This window comes from Dermacentor albipictus, chromosome 1, assembly GCF_038994185.2.
Source record: "Dermacentor albipictus isolate Rhodes 1998 colony chromosome 1, USDA_Dalb.pri_finalv2, whole genome shotgun sequence".
NCBI lineage: Eukaryota > Metazoa > Arthropoda > Arachnida > Ixodida > Ixodidae > Dermacentor > Dermacentor albipictus.
The window spans coordinates 139,572,532-139,590,682 of record NC_091821.1 but is presented as its reverse complement, the minus strand read 5'-3'; the positions used below and the strand labels follow the sequence as shown (position 1 = coordinate 139,590,682).

General features: G+C 42.8%; 1 protein-coding gene across 3 annotated transcripts in view; it reads left to right on the top strand.

Moving 5' to 3' along the window:
- Window positions 1–18,151, top strand: part of LOC139050284 (heat shock factor protein-like) — a 143,306-nt gene that overhangs the window by 41,475 nt on the left and 83,680 nt on the right. For all 3 annotated transcript variants that reach the window (XM_070526511.1, XM_070526506.1, XM_070526517.1), the window contains exon 3: window positions 16,598–16,719. In XM_070526511.1, coding sequence (XP_070382612.1) covers window positions 16,598–16,719 — 122 coding nt within the window. The remainder of the gene's footprint in view (window positions 1–16,597; window positions 16,720–18,151) is intronic.

Genomic DNA, 18,151 nt, shown 5'->3' with positions numbered 1-18,151 from the left:
TCTTCATAGTCAATTTTACTGCGAGCTTCCCTCACTTCAAAACTTGTCCAGCACATATCACCCTGTACAGCTTCATTTGTAGTCTTCCCATGAGCGCCCAATGTGAGGCGTCCCTCTGACCTTCGGTTGCCATCGAGTCCTGATTGTACCCCTGAGTTAAAGCAAACAACCGCATTTCCAAAAGTAAGTCTTGGAACCATTATACCTTTCCACATACCCCGGAGCACCTCGTACCTATCGTATTCCCATAGCACTCTGTGCTTCATTGTGGCTGCATTTCTCTTCCCCATTACTGTTATTGTTTTTTTTTACTGTGTTTCCATATATCTATTGCCTTCTTATCCATATACCAAGGTATTTATATTCTTTTACTGGAGGTATTTCCTGGCCCTGTATTGCCACTGTCTGTTCACTGTTTTCATTGAATACCATAACACCTGATTTTCCAACACTAAATTTCAAACCTAAATTCTCGCCTTCTTGTCCACAGATATTAGCCAGACGTTGCAAATCATTTAGCTTGCAACACAATGTCGTCCGCATAAAATGAACCAGGTAGCTGCTGCTCTATTACTGTGCCCGCCTGTTTGTATGAGATATTAAATGCAATATTACTTCCTTCCAGTGCCCTCTCCATCCTCACCATGTACATCATAAACAGCAGTGGGGATAAAGGGCACCCCTGCCTCAGTCCCTTGTTGATATGAACTTTCTCTTCGCTCCTCATCCCTTCCCATTCAAGCAAACTGTATTTTCTAGGTAAATGTCTCTCAAACGCTGTGGAGAATCGTCGCCTAAGCCTTCCCCTTCCAGAATATCCCACAAAATGTTGCGGTTTACATTGTTATACGCTCCTGTAATGTCTAAAAAGGCCACATATAACGGTCTGCTTTCTACTCTTACACTCAGTAAGAACAAATGATACACTGAGTAAGAGTAATACACTGAGTAAGAACAAATAAGTTATCATAAAAACGCCTGCCTATTCTGAAGCCATTCTGGAGTTCTACCAAAATGCCATTATTCTCTGCCCAAGCTTGCAGCTTTAATTTGATAGCCTGCATTGCTAGCCTGTATATTAACGATATGATGGTCAACAGTCTATACGAGTGAATTCTATCTTTCTCCCCCTTACTTTTATAAATTAAATTCATTCTACTTTGTTGCCAACTGTCTGGTATTCGCTTATCTTTTAAAGTTTTTTCAACTGCTTTCACCAGAGCTTCCTTACTTATTGGTCCTAGTTCGTTAATCAGCCTAACGGGAACCTCGTCTAGCCCTGTGGCTGTGCGCTTAGGAATTTTCTCTTCGGCTTTCTTCCAGTTGAAATTTGTCAGCACTAGCTCTTTTTTCACCTGGGTCTCTTTCATGCTCTTTTTTTTTTCTTCAAATACGACCTCGTCATTGCCTTGGAAAGATTCGGCTGTTATTTTTCGGATGTAATTTAATGCCCGCTTCCTGTTTCAGTTTATTTCCATCTTCGTCTAGGATATGTTGTTGACTTCCTGCCTAACAATTTTATGTCGTTTAAGAACAGTCTAGGTGCGGCCTTATTTTTCTCACGTATTTCTGACAACGAATGTTCACTTTCACCTTTTATCTTTGCTTGCGCCAGTATTTGAACCATAGACTTTTTCTCCCGGTATATTCCCCATTTACTGGCTACTTCATCCTGCGGCAACTGTGCCTTTTTTGCCTGTCTGTGCTCTCGGGATGCTTTCTGTCGTTCAGCGATCGCTTCTCGTACCTCCCTGTTCCACTCGCTTTTTGGATTCTTTTTTTCTTTCCAATGAACATGTTCTTTCTCTTTTCGTATTTCTGTCGTTATTAAACTTAGAAGCTGACCATATTCCCACTCTATACTTGGCCATTTTCCAATTTCTTCTCGACTCTAATGACTATATTTGCTATTTGTTCAGTCTTCAAATTTGGACTGGCCATTTTGTGCTCCTTGCTCTCTTTCCCAACTACATATCCCATTTTTAAAATGATGCGTTGATGGTCACTCTCTAGGCTGGTATACCCTTCCTCATCAATCACCATTTCTCTCAACTTATCATGAATTCGTTCTGTCATCAGACAGTAATCAATGGTCGATTGTCGGTTTCCCACTCCCCACGTGATCTGCCCTTCACACTTAGGGCCTGTAAACACAATAACGAGGTTATGTTGCTCACTAAGATCCAGCATTGACTTCCCGTTGTTGTCGGTATAGCCATCTAGATCCTGTATAAAGGCATTCATGTCACCTAATAGAATAATTTCAGAACACTCGAGTCTGTTCTCTCCGACACGGCACCGCTGCCCATGAGGAAAAGTGGAGATGGATCCACTTAACACCATTTAAAAGGCTACACGCTCTCCCCAGGCCGCAAGTTGATTTGTCTAAAGTTGTGTGCAAGTCCTACTCTACTATTTTTCTACATATTTTACCTTGAGAAATTCAATTAGTTCAGTAATTTCTTTGTGGCACATAGAGGGCCTGCAATGTTGGGTATGTGTGGTTCGAAATTCTTTTTGCTGAAACAACGTCCAACGCGGGACGCCGACGCCGGATTTTCTGGGACACGGGCCCCTTAACGCTGTCTTCATTGTCTTCCAGGCTCATGACAGAAATACCAATGAGATGTTGCACACTCATGTTTCTTTCCAGGACATGCTACGAGGAGAACAAATTTTATGCAATTGCACCCATTCAATATGTATATATATCATCATCATCATCGTCATCATCATCAGCCTGTTTTATGTCCACTGCAGAACAAATTCGCAGAAAGGAATAAGCTTCGAATAATGAACACCTTTTTGAGGAAGCATAGCAGCAGAAAGTGGACCTGGAAAGACCCTAAGGGTGAAACACGAAATGAAATTGATTTCATACTTTCTGCTGATCCCAGCATAGTGCAAGATGTAGAAGTGTTAGGTAGGGTAAAGTGCAGTGAACATAGGTTAGTGAGGGCTAAGATTCACCTCAATTTGAAGAGAGAAAGAGCTAAATTGGTCAAGAAGAAACAGGTCAACCTAGAGGCAGTAAGGGTAAAAGCAGACAAATTCAGGCTAGTACTTGCAAACAAATATGCAGCCTTAGAACAGAGAGATGATGATGACCTAGAGTTAATGAATGAAACTTTGGCTTCAGAGGCAGCGATTGAAGTGGGAGGCAAGGCACCAAGGCAACCAGTAGGCAAGTTCTGCCAAGTAACAAAGGACCTAATAAAGAAACGACAAAAAATGAAAGTGTCCAACTCAAGAGATGGGATAAAATTTGCGGAACTCTCAAAACTGATCAATAAGGCGAAAATAAGGGATGTTCGAAACTATAACGTGAGAAAGACTGAAGAAGCCATAAAAAATGGATGCAGACTGAAATCAATGAGGACACATGGCATCAGACAAACCAAGATGTATGCACTGACAGATAAGCAGGGTAATATCAGCAATCTCAAAGACATAGCAAAAGCAGCGGAAGAATTCTATACTGACCTGTACAGTACCCAGAGGAGTCAGGATACCTCATTTAGAAACAGTAATGAACAGGTCACAGAGGCTCCTTCTATAACTAGCGATGAGGTCAGAAGGGCCTTGCAATACATGAAACATGGAAGAGCGGCAGGACAAGATGGAATAACAGTCGATTTAATCAAAGGTGGAGGAGACGTAATGCTTGAAAAACTGGAGGCTCTTTATATGAAGTGTCAATCTACTGCAAGGGTCCCAGAAAAATGGAAGAATGCAAAGATTATACTAATCCACAAAACGGGAGACGTTTAAGAATTGAAAAATTATAGGCCCATTAGCTTACTCCCAGTATTATATAAAATATTTACCAAAATAATCTCCAATAGAAGGGCAACACTGGACTTTAGTCAACCAAGGGAACAGGCGGGCTTCAGGAAGGGATACTCTACAATCGATCACATCCATGTCATTAATCAGGCTATCGAGAAATCTGCAGAGTATAATAAGCCTCTCTATATGGCTTTCATAGATTACGAAAATGCATTTGATTCAGTAGAGATACCAGCAGTCATAGCGGCATTACTTAATCAAAACGTACAGAACGCTTACGTAAATACCTTGGAAAATATCTACAGAGGTTCTACAGTTATGCTAATTCTACACAAGAAAAGCAGGAAGATACCTATATAGAAAGGGGTCAAACAGGGATACACAATCACTCCAATGCTATTCACTGCGTGCTTGGAAGAAGTATTCACGCTATTAAACTGGGAAGGCTTAGGAGTAAAGATCGACGGCAAATATCTCGGCAACCTTCGGTTTGCTGATGACATTTTTCTATTCAGCAACAATGCAGATGAGTTACAACAAATGATTGAGGACCTTAGCAGAGAGAGTGTAAGAGTGGGATTGAAGATTAATATGCAGAGGACAAAGATAATGATAAATAGCCGGGCAAAGGAACAAGAGTTCAGGATTGCCAGTCGGCCTCTAGAGTCTGTGAAGGAGTACATTCACCTAGGTCAATTAATCACAGGGAATCCTGATCATAAGAAGGAAATTCACAGAAGAATAAGAATTGGTTGGATCGCATACGGCAGACATTGCTAGCTCCTGACTGGAAGCTTACCATTATCATTGAAAGGGAAGGTGTACAATCAATGCATTTTACCAGTGCTGACATATGGGGCAGAGACTTGGAGACTGACAAAGTAACTCGAAAACAATTTAAGGACCGTGCAAAGAGCGATGGAACGAAGATTGCTAGGCATAACGTTAAGAGACAGAAAGAGAACGGTTTGGATCAGAGAGCAAACAGGTACAGATGATATTCTAAGTGACATCAGGAGAAAAAAATGGAGCTGGGCAGGTCATGTAATGCGCAGGTTAGATAACCGTTGGACCATTAGAGTTACAGAATGGGTACCAAGAGAAGGGAAACGCAATCGAGGACGACAGAAGACTAGGTGGAGCATTGAAATTAGAAAATTCACGGGCGCTAGTTGGAATCGGTTGGCGCAAGACAGGGGTAATTGGAGATCGCAGGGAGAGGCCTTCATCCTGTAGTGGACATAAAACAGGCTGCTGCTGCTGCTGCTGCTGCTGCTGCTGCTGCTGCTGCTGATGATGATGATGATGATGGTGATGAATGGCAACAATGGAACTGTAGTGGCATACGTGTCGCATGGATAAAATAGGAGCTCGCACCCTCATGATCATGGGTGCTGTGCTATGCACGAGCCAGCCCTGTGTAGCATTTGGAAGATTAGCACCTAGACTGAGGAATCACTGAAGTGTCCTCTCTTCTCTCTTCGAAGGCCTCTTGAGACCTACGGGTACGCGCTGCCACTTGTCAGCACAGAACAACCACACTTGTGCAATTCTGATTCCAAGATGCTGGCACAATGAGTGAAACAGCATGACGGATGAAATAGTGACGACGGATTTCAGGCATTACGACAACAGCTCGAAGATAACAGCGTGATATGTCATGGCAAGGCAGTGAGAATGATAGTGAAAATGGCACAAGGAAGAGGAAATGACAAACAAAAAAATCACTGTGGCATTAGGGGGATGAAATATCATCACAATGGTGTGGTATATTCCATCATGCTATGATACTGAAGCATTGTAATGATGTGAAACTATTCTTACTGCTCTTCATTTCTCACTGTTCATGCAAGAGGCGCAGTGTATTGCATTCAATTACTGCCAACAGAAAGTGAGAAAATTCCTAGTACACATAGCCACACCACACACCACACAAGTGTTGTCTCAAAGGCCATAAACTGCTAGCTGCAGCCAAAGCACAGCAAACAAGCAAACTGGGAGTAAATCTAGTTGCACCACATGGAACATGATGAAGCAGGTGTCGTGCCATGCTGGAAGTAAGCTCGTTGTGCAGAAGTTACCTGCTTTAGTTGCCTGTTGCGTGGCGTTGTGCACGATGGTGAGCTCACTGAATGCAGCAAATGTTCATTATGACTGATACCATAAAGGGCAATATGCCAGTCGCGTGTGGCCTTTTTACTTGCATACAGTGTTCTTCTGCCATGGATCGGATCGGTCCACCATTATCAGCTGGCAAGATGTCTTCCAGGTCGTTGTCTTCGTCTCTGGCAACGTTGCTATCGTTCTCAAGAAGCGGCTCCTTGGTGTCGAGATATAGGTTATGAAGCACTGCACAAGCCGCGACAATCTTTTCTACCACAGCGGGGCACTACTGGAGTACATGATAACGCTGCAAGCAGCGGAAATGGCTCTTCATAAGGCCAATGCAGCGCTCCACCACAGACCTCATCAACGTGTAAGCGTGGTTGAAACAGCCATCCAGAGACGATGGCACCGGATGCCCTGAAACCGGCGTGATGTGCCAGGGCTCTAGTGGGTATGCACTGTCACCTGCAGAATAAATGTAGCGCATGAATTGCACCGAATTATTTGTTGATCATTGACTGTGGTTCATAAGTACTTTTATAGGCATTTTTGTAATCATCAAGGAGAAACTCTCCTCTGTTGACCATGATATCAGCAAAACTGCCCCAAAGGGCTGAGCCACGCCACTTGTACACATCGTGACACAAGCCCACAAAACGAGGGCAAATGGCCAGCACCCACATAGTAAAGTCGCACACCTGTAGTTGTAGTACATCAGTAAATGAAATTGCTGTTGCAGTGTGGAGTTAACTGGCACACACACACACACACACACACACACACACACACACACACACACACACACACACACACACACACACACACACACACACACACACACACACACACACACACACACACACACACACACACACACACACACACACACACACACACACATACACGCACGCAGTATGAATACAATATGTATAATATGCTTATCACCATGGTGTTCAGGGCGTAAAAATTTGGCAGAGACACTTAAGACTGCTTACGTGTAGGAATGCGAAAGCATTATAGTCGCATAAGTGAAAGGTTATTTTTTTTCTACACATCCCTTGTCCGCACAAGCTCTTGCCTGCATTTTAACGGTGCCTCGGTAAGGCCGAATGAAAACGTGCCAAATGTCACAACGCGCTCGCTTGCCCGCAAGGAGTTGATAACTCGAAAGACCACCCATTGGCATTCAATTGGACATTAATGCTTTTTATTTTATACACTCATGACGTGACACTACCTCCCAACCATTGGCTGCATCGTCACTTGCCCAATGACGCACGCACTAGGCCACATGTTTAGTCAGCCAGATGGCTGCGATATGTTGTGCGCAATGACACACACACTACGCCCACATTTAGTCAACCAGAAGTGCGGAGCCACTTTGGCGTCGGGGAAGCGTGCTTGTCTCGCACCCCAGAGGCCCAGGTTTGATTACCCCAAGAGCTAAATTTACCTAATATTCTTTTCAAAGGTATGAATTTACTTGGTTTATAGGAACCTCCCTGAGAAATTTGACGTCAATTTGAGTATTTTTTTACATTTTTTTACTCTTTGCCTTAGGCCATTTTTGGGTACCATCAATCACGCCGCTGACTACCACGCCAGATTTTCGAGCAATGGGGCATACAATGCTTTTGTATTATATGCCCAGCATCAGAGATGTTGCCACTCCGCAAGAAGCCTTGCTTGAAAAGTGCTTGGGTATGCGGAAACGACACCCAGCGCTGTTCAGTGCCAACATGGACGATAGATTCCAATACGGTGTGAACGGTATGGTGGATTTGCTACCGACAGTCGTTTGAAAGCCACCGGTAGCATAAAACCAAAGGGCGCAGATCACCTGATCTTGAATAGCGAGCCTTTCCCTCTTGCATGACAGATTAAATGCTCACAGAGACACATCAACATTGTTTTTGAAAGGCGAAATTGCCTCTGGAAAGACTCCTCTGGCATGGTGAACGGGTCCCGTTGTTTCCGAAAACACCTCTCTCCTTTGCTTTCGAAAAAGCAAGAAAAGCAGGCTCACATCCATAGTAGTGCTGCATTCTTCACAAAACAAAGGAATCGCAGAAAGATCCAGTGATGCGGTATGGCAGTTTGAATCACACGTACGCACCGAAGCCTGTTCAGTTATTACAAGAAACATGAAGAGCAAGTTCACGACCAGTGATGTCAATCTTGTGTTTCAGAGGAACTGGAAGCTACATGTGCTTGTCGTCATCTTTGCTTGTTGGCCTCCAGCCAATCAGTGGCGGCCGAAATTGATGGTTCACTATAGGTGAACTCTTTAAAGTATACCAGCCCAGTTTGTTCTATTTACTGTATTTTTGAAGCATTAATAAAAATTGGAAGGAAAGTAACTTAAAAGTGATCAATTACATTTTACTTTCAGTTACTTATGTGGAGCAGGAATTTATCACTGCAATCAATTACATTTTTCAATGAAGTAAATGTAATCGGTTACTTTTTTTCTGTAATTTGTATACAAGTCAGACCAGTATGTCAGATTCTGTGCCAAGTCTTTCATCAAATATCTGTAAAGAGAACAGCTATGGAGATTATAATGGAGATGATTACTGTAAACTACTTCACTCTAGGTGCAATGAGGGAAAAAATTGACAGTCGCTTTAGCATGCGCTAAAGAGAATGAAGGCCTCTTTAAAGAGGATGAAGACCTCGTGAGCGTCTGCGTGGTCATGAGACATTAATTAAATTACTTGACATCCTCATTCGAATGCTTTGTTACTTCCTATTATTTGCTTTCTCCCACCAAAGGTCGTGGGTTCAAGTGCCCTAATTTGCCTTAATTAACACCAAAGGTCGTGAGTTAGACTCCCATCAATGGTCGTTAGTTCGACCATCATTGATGCACCATCAATTTTGTTGCCATTGAATTTTGGTCTATGAAGTTCTATGAAGACTTGAAATCAGCGATGGGTAAAGTCAAAACAAAATACACTGTAGTGATAGGCGACTTCAATGCCAGGGTACGCAAGAAGCAGGCTGGAGACAAGTCAGTGGGGGAATATGGCATAGGTTATAGGAATAGCAGGGGAGAGTTATTAGTAGAGTTTGCAGAACAGAATAATTTGCAAATAATGAATACCTTCTTCCGCAATCGGGATAACCGAAAGTGGACGGGGAGGAGCCCGAATGGCGAGACTAGAAATGAAATTTCATCCCCTGCACTAACCCTGGCATCATACAAGATGTGGACGTGCTTGGCAAGGTGCGCTGCTGCGACCATAGGATGGTAAGATCTAGGATTAGCCTAGACTTGAGGAGGGAACGGAAGAAACTGCTACATAAGAAGCCGATCAATGAGCTAGCGGTAAGAGGGAAATAGAGGAATTCCGGATCAAGCTACAGAACAGGTATTCGGCTTTGACTCAGGAAGAGGACCTTAGTGTTGAAGCAATGAACGACAATATTATGGGCTTCATTAAGGAGTGTGCAATTAGCCCCGAGAACGAACGCGAGCGGCGCTGCGAGCGCCGCTCGCGTGACGTCAGGGCACGGACTCGCGCCTGTCGTCTGCTACAGTTCGTGCGTTGTACGGGCGCTTTCTGCGGTGTTTTCGTTTGTTCGCCCTCGTTCTCTCTGCTTGTATACTTATGGTGGTCGTCTCAAGTATATTTTTATGACGTCTTCCTTTGCGAACATTTATTCAAAGAGCTAATTTCTTAGATAACAATGCAGCTCTCGAAGGCAACGCTACAGTTCCAGCCGAAGCGACGCAGACCAGCCCATTGCGGGTTTTTCATACGCGGATAGACAATCGCAAAAGCATAGCCTATAGGAATCCAGTTATGATACCATACCTACCGCGGTGCAACAAGTATGTCACAAAGCTGGCTATATATGACTTCTACAGCAGTTACGTTGATTTTATTCCGCTAAAACAGGTTTGCTCACGATGAGTAGTTCATGGTATAATATCGAATTTTTGCATTTCCTCACAGAAACGCTCGGCAGTAGCATGGTGACTTAACTAATACTGGAGCTTAGATTCTACACGCCTCACTTGCTTCTTTAACTGCTTGTCAACATAAGGCGGTTCTTCACGTGTTGTTTTTTTTTTTTTAAGCGGCGGAAATTTGAAGCAAAGTTAATGAAGGCTTACAGCTATTTACAGAGTACAAATAGGAATGTACCAATATATATTCCCTTTTCGGTGCTACACGTTCAACTCACCTTTTTAGAGCGCGTTTGTTAATGATTAATAATACATGTTATGTTCCTCTTTTTTTGTCTATGTTACTAAGTGTATATCATTTATTTATTTCAATGCCGCAGTGTGTTTTGCGTTGTTATCGTGGAAATATTTCACTGTGCTTTCGTATATTGTATAACTGCAATGTTTTATGGCCACTATATAAATGTAATTTATATGGCGCTTGATGTGTTACCCCATGCAGCCATATTGTACCTAAGAGGGTGAGATTACCTCAAGCCGCGTCTGTGCGGCTTTTTTCCCTCATCCACCTCCATTTACCACTCCTCTGTACATGTGTGTGTGTAAATGGAAATTAATAAATCAAATCAAATCAAACTCACTTGAGAAATTTACTGGTGCTTGTTGCTTGAGGAATATACATGACGAATCTGTTTGGCAAACTGACACAGGCTGCTCGGCCCAATTTTTTTAGTGAAGTATGCCTGCTGAACCGCATAGCTGCAGCCAGAAAGCAGTCGAAGCGTCAATGACTAGTAGTATGGGACATATTGAAGATATCGAAATTCCCCCTGTGGAGGGTCAGAAATCAAGTGAAAGTATATGCAAGGCTTGTGATGCTTTCTTTATGAATGTTTGCGATTGGATTGGAGCAAACTTAAATTAGCCTGCAAGGTTCTCTTTTATGTACCGACGAAGCGAATAGTTATCCGTTTGTATAATTAAATAACGCTGGATCGAGACATGGTGAGACAAAAGGTGCTTGAATTTTCCTTTTGTAGGCAATCTAAGCTGCGTAGTAGTAGCTCGAGAATACTTTAGCCATTCCAGTTGGCGCTGTAAAAAAATACTTTATGGTTTTAATTCGAAGTTGAAGTGAACTGATGGGTTTCACGAACATAGCGTGCCTCGCCATACGGACAGTCGATTGCTACCGTTACGTGATCAGGGGTGTGCCATATTGTCGATAAAGGCTACTGAGGGCCACTATGATACATTTCATCACTTTCAATTGAGTGGCTGTCGATCTAAACAACGAAACTTTTCTCTCAGATGATTGCTACTATGGTGTTTGTGAATTAACTATGTAAATACTCTACATGACACGCCGTCGTGTTAGCAGCCATGAGCAATTCGTTTTTTGGAGGCCTGTTTCAGAGGGGGATGAAAGTAGCAGCAAACATTTTCATAAGAAATGCGCGCCTAACTATTTTTTTACGCATTAATGAATGGCCATATTTGAATAGAACAACACACCAGAGTAATAGGAATCATGATGACAGCTTCGCTGGGCAGTGTCTTTCTAACATCGGATAACATGTTGACGCCAATTACCAAATTTTTCTTCCACGTAAAATGGAATACCTCTCATAGCTAAATACTAAAGGAATGTTAAGTGTTTAGCGAAGCATCATACACAACTTCGCGCGTTGAATTTGCAGATATTCTTTTTTTAGTCAAAATTTACCGATAGACATGGCGCATATATGTATTGCAAAAACTTGTAGACCCCTTTAACGCTACTTAGCTTGCGATATCCAAGTCGCAAAGTTTCTCGACTCACACGCTCTTGAAGAAGAAACTGTGGTTAAGGTATTGCAGCTGAAAGAAGCCGACGTATTCTTCAATACGTACGGCTCGAGCCACCCATACCCCAAGCATACACGAAGGGAACGAGCGCGCGCGGCAGCCGAGCGAGCCGGAGCGAGCGGCGTCCTGGCCGTGACGTCACTCGCGAGAGGGCGCCACTCCTAATTCTCGGGGCTAATAGAAGTTGGTGGTAACTTTGTTAGACAGGATACCGGTAAGCTATCACAGGAGACGAAAGATCTAATTAAGAAACGCCAATGTATGAAAGCCTCTAACCCTACAGCTAGAATAGAACTGGCAGAACTTTCCAAGTTAATCAACAAGCATAAGATAGCTGACATAAGGAAGTATAATGTGGATGGAATTGAGCATGCTCTTGGGAACGGAGCAAGCCTAAAAGCAGTGAAGAAGAAACTAGGAATAGGCAAGAATCAGATGTATGCTTCAAGAGACAAAGCTGGCAATATTATTACTAATATGGATGAGATAGTTCAAGTGGCTAAGGAGTTCTATAGAGATTTATACAGTACCAGTAGCACCCACGACGATAATGTGAGAGAGAATAGTCTAGAGGAATTTGAAATCCCACAAGTAACGCAGAGAGAAGTAAAGAACTCCTTGGAAGCTATGCAAAGGGGGAAGGCAGCTGGGGAGGATCAGGTAACAGCAGATTTGTTGAAAAATGGTGGGCAGATTTTCCTAGAAAAACTGGCCACCCTGTATACACAATGCCTCATGACCTCAAGCGTACCAGAATCTTGGAAGAACGCCAACATAATCTTAATCCATGAGAAAGGGGACGCCAGACTTGAAAAATTATAGACTGATCAGCTTACTGTCCGTTGCCTACAAAGTATTTACTAAGGTAATCTCAAATAGAATCAGGAACACCTTAGACTTCTGTCAACCAAAGGACCAGGCAGAATTTCATAAAGGCTACTCAACAATAGACCATATTCACACTATCAATCAGGTGATAGAGGAATGTGTGGAATATAACCAACCCTTATATATAGCTTTCATTGATTATGAGGAAGCACTTGATTCAGTCGAAACCTCAGCAGTCATGCAGGCAAATACTGAAAGATATCTATAGTGGCTCCACAGCCACCGTAGTCCTCCTTAAAGAAAGCAACAAAATCCTAATAAAGAAGGGTGTCAGGCAGGGAGATACAATCTCTCTCTCCAATGCTATTCACAGCGTGTTTACAGGAGGTATTCAGAGACCTGCATTTGGAAGAATTGGGGATAAGAGTTAATGGAGAATACCTCAGTAACTTGTGATTCGCTGATGATATTGCCTTGCTTACTAACTCGGGGGACCAATTGCAATGCATGCTTACTGACCTGGACAGGCAAAGTATAAGGGTGAGTCTAAAAATTAATCTGCAGAAAACTAAAGTAATGTTTAACAGTCTCGGAAGAGAACAACAGTTTACGATAGGTAGCGAGGCACTGGATGTAGTAAGGGAATTCATCTACTTAGGGCAGGTAGTGACCGCGGATCCGGGTCATGAGACTGAAATAATCGGATGAATAAAAACGGGCTGGAATGCATTTGGCAGGCATTCTCAGATCATGAACAGCAGGTTGCTATTATCCCTCAAGAGAAAAGAGTATAACAGCTGTGTCTTACCAGTTCTCACCTACGGGGCAGAAACCTGGAGGCTTACGAAAAGGGTTCTACCTAAATTGAGGACGATGCAACGAGCTATGGAAAGAAGAATGAGGCGTGTAATGTTAGGGGGGGGGGGTATAAGAAGAGAGCAGATTGGGTAAGGGAACAAACACGAGTTAATGACATCTTAGTTGAAATCAAGAAAAAGAAATGGGCACGGGCAGGGCATGTAATGAGGAGGGAAGATAACCGATGATCATTAAGGGTTACGGACTGGATTCCAAGAGAAGGGACGCGTAGCAGGGTGCAGCAGAAAGGTGGGGGAATGAGATCAAGATGTTTGCAGGGAAAACATGGCCACAATCAGCACATGACTGTGGTAGTTGGAGAAGTATGGGAAAGGCCTTTGCCCTGCGGTGAGCGCAGCCAGGATGATGATGATGGTGGTGGTGACTTTTTTCCCACCAAAGGTCGTGGGTTTGAGTGCTATAACTAACTTTACCTTAACATCAAAGGTGAAGGATTCAATTCCCGGCAAAGGTCGTCGGTTTGAGTGCCTTAATTAAAACCAAAAGTTATGGGTTCAACTGCCACCAATGATCGTGGGTTCGACTATCAGTGGTGGCACCACCAGTGTTGGTGCCATTGAATTTTGGCTTCACCAAAGGTTGTGGGTTTGAGTGCCTTAACTCTATCTTAGTTAACTTCACCTTAACACTCAAAATTATGGGTTCGACTCCCACGAAAGGTCGTTGGTTCGAGTGCCTTAATTAACTCTGTCTTAATTAACTGTGCCTTAACTTCGCCTTAACACCAAATGTCGTGGGTTTGCCTCCCACCAGTGGTCCTGGTTTTGACCATCGGTGATGGCTCCAGCAATTTTGGTGCCATTGGATTTTGGTCTGACCAAGTGGTGAGGGTTCGACTCCCACCAAAGGTCAAGGGGTCGACTCCCTTCAAAGGTTCTGGGTTAAAGTGCCTTAATTAACTCTGCCTTAATTAAAACCAGAGGTCGTAGGTTCGATTGCCACCAATGGTCGTGGGTTTGACCATCAGTGGTAATTCCGTCAATTTTGGTGCCATTGAATTGTGGTCCTACCAAAAGTCGAGGGTTCAACTCCCACCAAAGGTTGCTGGTTCGAGTGCCTTAATGAACTTTGCCTTAATTAAAATCAGAGGTTGTGAGTTTGACTCACACCAAAGGTCGTGGGTTCAAGTGCCTAAATCTTATGAAATGTGCCTTAATTAATTTCACTTTAGTTAACACCAAAGGTTAAGGATTCGAGAAAGGTAATTGGTTCGGCTGCCCTAATTAACTCTATGTTAACTAACTGTGTCTTAATTAATGCTGCCTTAACATCAAAGGTCATGGGTTCGCCTCCCACCACTGGTCCTGTGTTCAAACATCAGTGGTGGCTCCATCATTTTAGGTGCCATTGAATTTTGGTCCCACCAATGGTCGTGAGTTCAAATGCTTCAATGAACTTTACCTTAACACCAAAGTTACCGAGTTCGACTCCCATCAATGGTTGTGGGTGGCATCATCAATTTTGGTCCCATTGAACTTTGGTGCAGTAATGCCAGACAATGTAACGCCGGACATCGGATTTTTCATCCCATGACCTGTCTAAGGCTTTCACCTTAATAAGAAATGGCAATTATTTGTGAAGTATGCGTTATTGGGATCATGATCACTTGCATGCATACATGGCACATATCTCTGAAGCTATGTCACGCATGTTCCATGGCCTGCACAAACTGCCAAGATGTGTGTTTTTCTCCTAAGTCATTTTTAATTATGGCAAGATATTGCTGGGTCCCATTAACATACATTATACCTTTGTGACTGCTTATGGTTAGCGCATCCAGCTCCAAGCTACACTTATAAACTGTGGCCTGGGCTCTAAACTGACTGCTCACAAATAGCAGTTTTTTTCTTTATTCTATCATTTGTCATGTCATTTCTAGTGGATTCTTAATGTCCTTTGTTGAACTCAAAGTTATTTTGGATATTAAACAGCTCTCATTGAATTTTATACTCTTCTTCCAAGTCCACTCACAGTGGGCGAAGAAATATTTCATGATTCATATGCACTTCATTCTGTAATATGAAAATTTATGAACTTTTTGCAGCTGTTGTATACTGCAGCGAAATTGAAAAGGTAGCGAAGAAAATTTTGGTTAGAATGCAAAATGCTGTTAAAGTTCAAACCAATGAGTGGGGTGCTATTAATGTTATATGTGTGAAGAAAGAGGCGCTGTGGTAATCTAATTGTTGTGTATGGGAGTTCGTCCGGTATGAAGAAAGCATGCAAACATGAAGGCTGGCAAAGAATTTATATTGCCGAGTGAAGCAACAGAAATATGACAATATTAAACTATCATTGCAGCATGTCCTTTTTTCCCAAGATGTTTTATTGATTTCGAAATAAAACTATGTCTCTTCACCCCACTTTGAACTGTTCATCCTGTACACCAGGATTTGCACTTGATGCATCCTGGCCCACTTGCATTTTTCTTACCCCAGACAGCATGATTGATGAGGCAGTTTACGTTGTTAATAGTTCTGCATAATGTTGAATTTGGGACACGAAATTTCATCACACTATTTTGACATTCCAGTGTGATACAGCTGTTGTGGGGCATTTATTTGTCAAACCAATGAGAGCTTCTGTTTTGGTGTCTTTTTGGCTGCTTCTGTCATTTCACTCAGCTGTAGAGCCTTATGCAAAAGTGGCAGTACATGTATCCTGGCCTGTTTGCTCTTTTCTGCCCAAATTATGGAATGGGGCAGTTTCTGCTGTCCATGCAGCTAAGTGTGACGTTCACTGGATGCTATGTATTGTGCTTAATGTTGCTACCCTTGTTAAAGTGCTAATTTTGAAGCCCTCCCAAAGTGTCATAAGACAGCGAACAACGTTGCCTCCCAAATAGCACCAAAATCACATTTGGGAGCACACTGAACCCCATAATTGATCTTTTTTTTTATGCCATCATTTCTTTGTTATTTTATTTGACAGGAAATGAGAATAGAAAATTTTCAAAATGAAGTCTTTGCTTAATTTGGTTCATTAAGAATTTTTGAGAAACGTAGATTGTGACACTTCTGGTATCAGAGCATTTAATGAAGCCTTGTATAGAGCATTTTGAGAGAATGACTGCCATCTATGTTCTTATATGTTTGACTTTGTGGCATCTTTGAGAAATGGCAGTTATGTGAGGCTGATTTCAGAATGCCATTTCAAAATATGCATTTGTTGCATCCATCAGTAAGCATATTAAGTGAAAATTCAATTACTTCTGTGCCCCCCCCCCCCCAGATGGCTTTCGCAAAGTGGCGAACATAGACCAGGGCCTGAGGTCAGACCGAGAGGAGATAGAGTTTTTTCACAACTTCTTCGTCCGTGGTCAAGAATGTCTTCTTGAGTTCATCAAGAGAAAGGTAAATGCTAGTTTTGCTCTTGTCTCATCACCTATTCTATCATATCTGCTAGTAATACAGTTTCAGCTTAGCACTTACAGCCCACTCCGCTCGGACCTATTCGCCCTGACAAGCTGCACATAGCTGCTCAGCGGGAGCTGTAGTGCATGTGCACACAATGCTCAGGCCGCCAGTGGAAAGCTCTGAAGTGAACACTCCAGTGCCAAGCTGACTGCGGGGAATGCAGCGGTGCATCCACTGAGCTTATTTGTCATTTTGCAGCTAAGCTGACTGCATCACCATATCAGTGGAATAAATGTTTATCATAATGCAAAATCAACGCAGTTCTTTGCAGTGACTGAGCGCATGAAATGTGTGCAAAACACTGTAAGTGAAGCTTAGCTAGAACAGTCTGTTTTCTTTCTTTAAAATTGGTTTCTTTATAAGGACAAATTTCATTACTAATCAAGCTAATGCCCACTGTGAAGCCAGAAAAGTCTGCATGATTGAATCACTTGCAATAGATATGGGTTATAGGTTGGCAGACTCACTCAGACTCAGACTGACCCATGAATCTGAGTGAGCCCAGCTGAGTAGAATTTTGGTGAATCTGAGTCTGAGTTAGCCTTAAGCAAAAAATAAATTTCGTAAGTGAGTTTGAGTGAGTCCTGATTATATTGCTGACCTATAGTGAATATCAAAAAATAAAAGGCCATTGCTTAAATCGTGGCGACGACGGTGACGTTAAATGTTTGTTTAAGTGGCGCGCACCATACTTCGAACGACTATCAAAAGAAAAAAAAAAAGAAAAGACAGCATGGAACCGCGCCACATGGCTCCTGCGTTGTCGGCAGCAAAGCGCTTGTACCTACACTTCACTTCCCGATTCCATCACACACACATATACAAGTTTTATGTGTGCACCTGTGGTCCAGAGTTTTCGCAGCACTGGTGATTCTAAGTCTAGATGTATGGCGTCTCCTTTTACCACCCTCCCTGCTCGGTGTGTCTCGTTTTACTCCTAAAACTGTGTCCTCTCTTCGGCGGCATCTTTTGTATATACCAGCACCGGACTATGAACAGGTGTAAACACATTGTGTGAGCAATAAATGAGCTAGCATCTTGCAATGACTCTTTGGGAGATTAGAAACCAGATCGGCATCAGTTTTTACGAGCGCAAGGAACGGAAACAGCCACGAGACAAAACCAAAACTAACCGCCACATGCCCACACACATGCAGATGCACAAGCAGTTGCTGAACCGCCAGTGTAAAGAAGCGGTGGAATGAAAACCAAGAGACTACGGAGTGAAACAAAAAAAAATGGCTGTGGCTTAGCTAAGGTTAAGCCCAGGATGCGAAGCATACTAGCCTTTATTTTAGTTGTTGAACCACTGTTTAGCCTGGTGAACTGCTGTTGCTTGGCTATATTTGGTTCGGCTAGACGAAGAAAC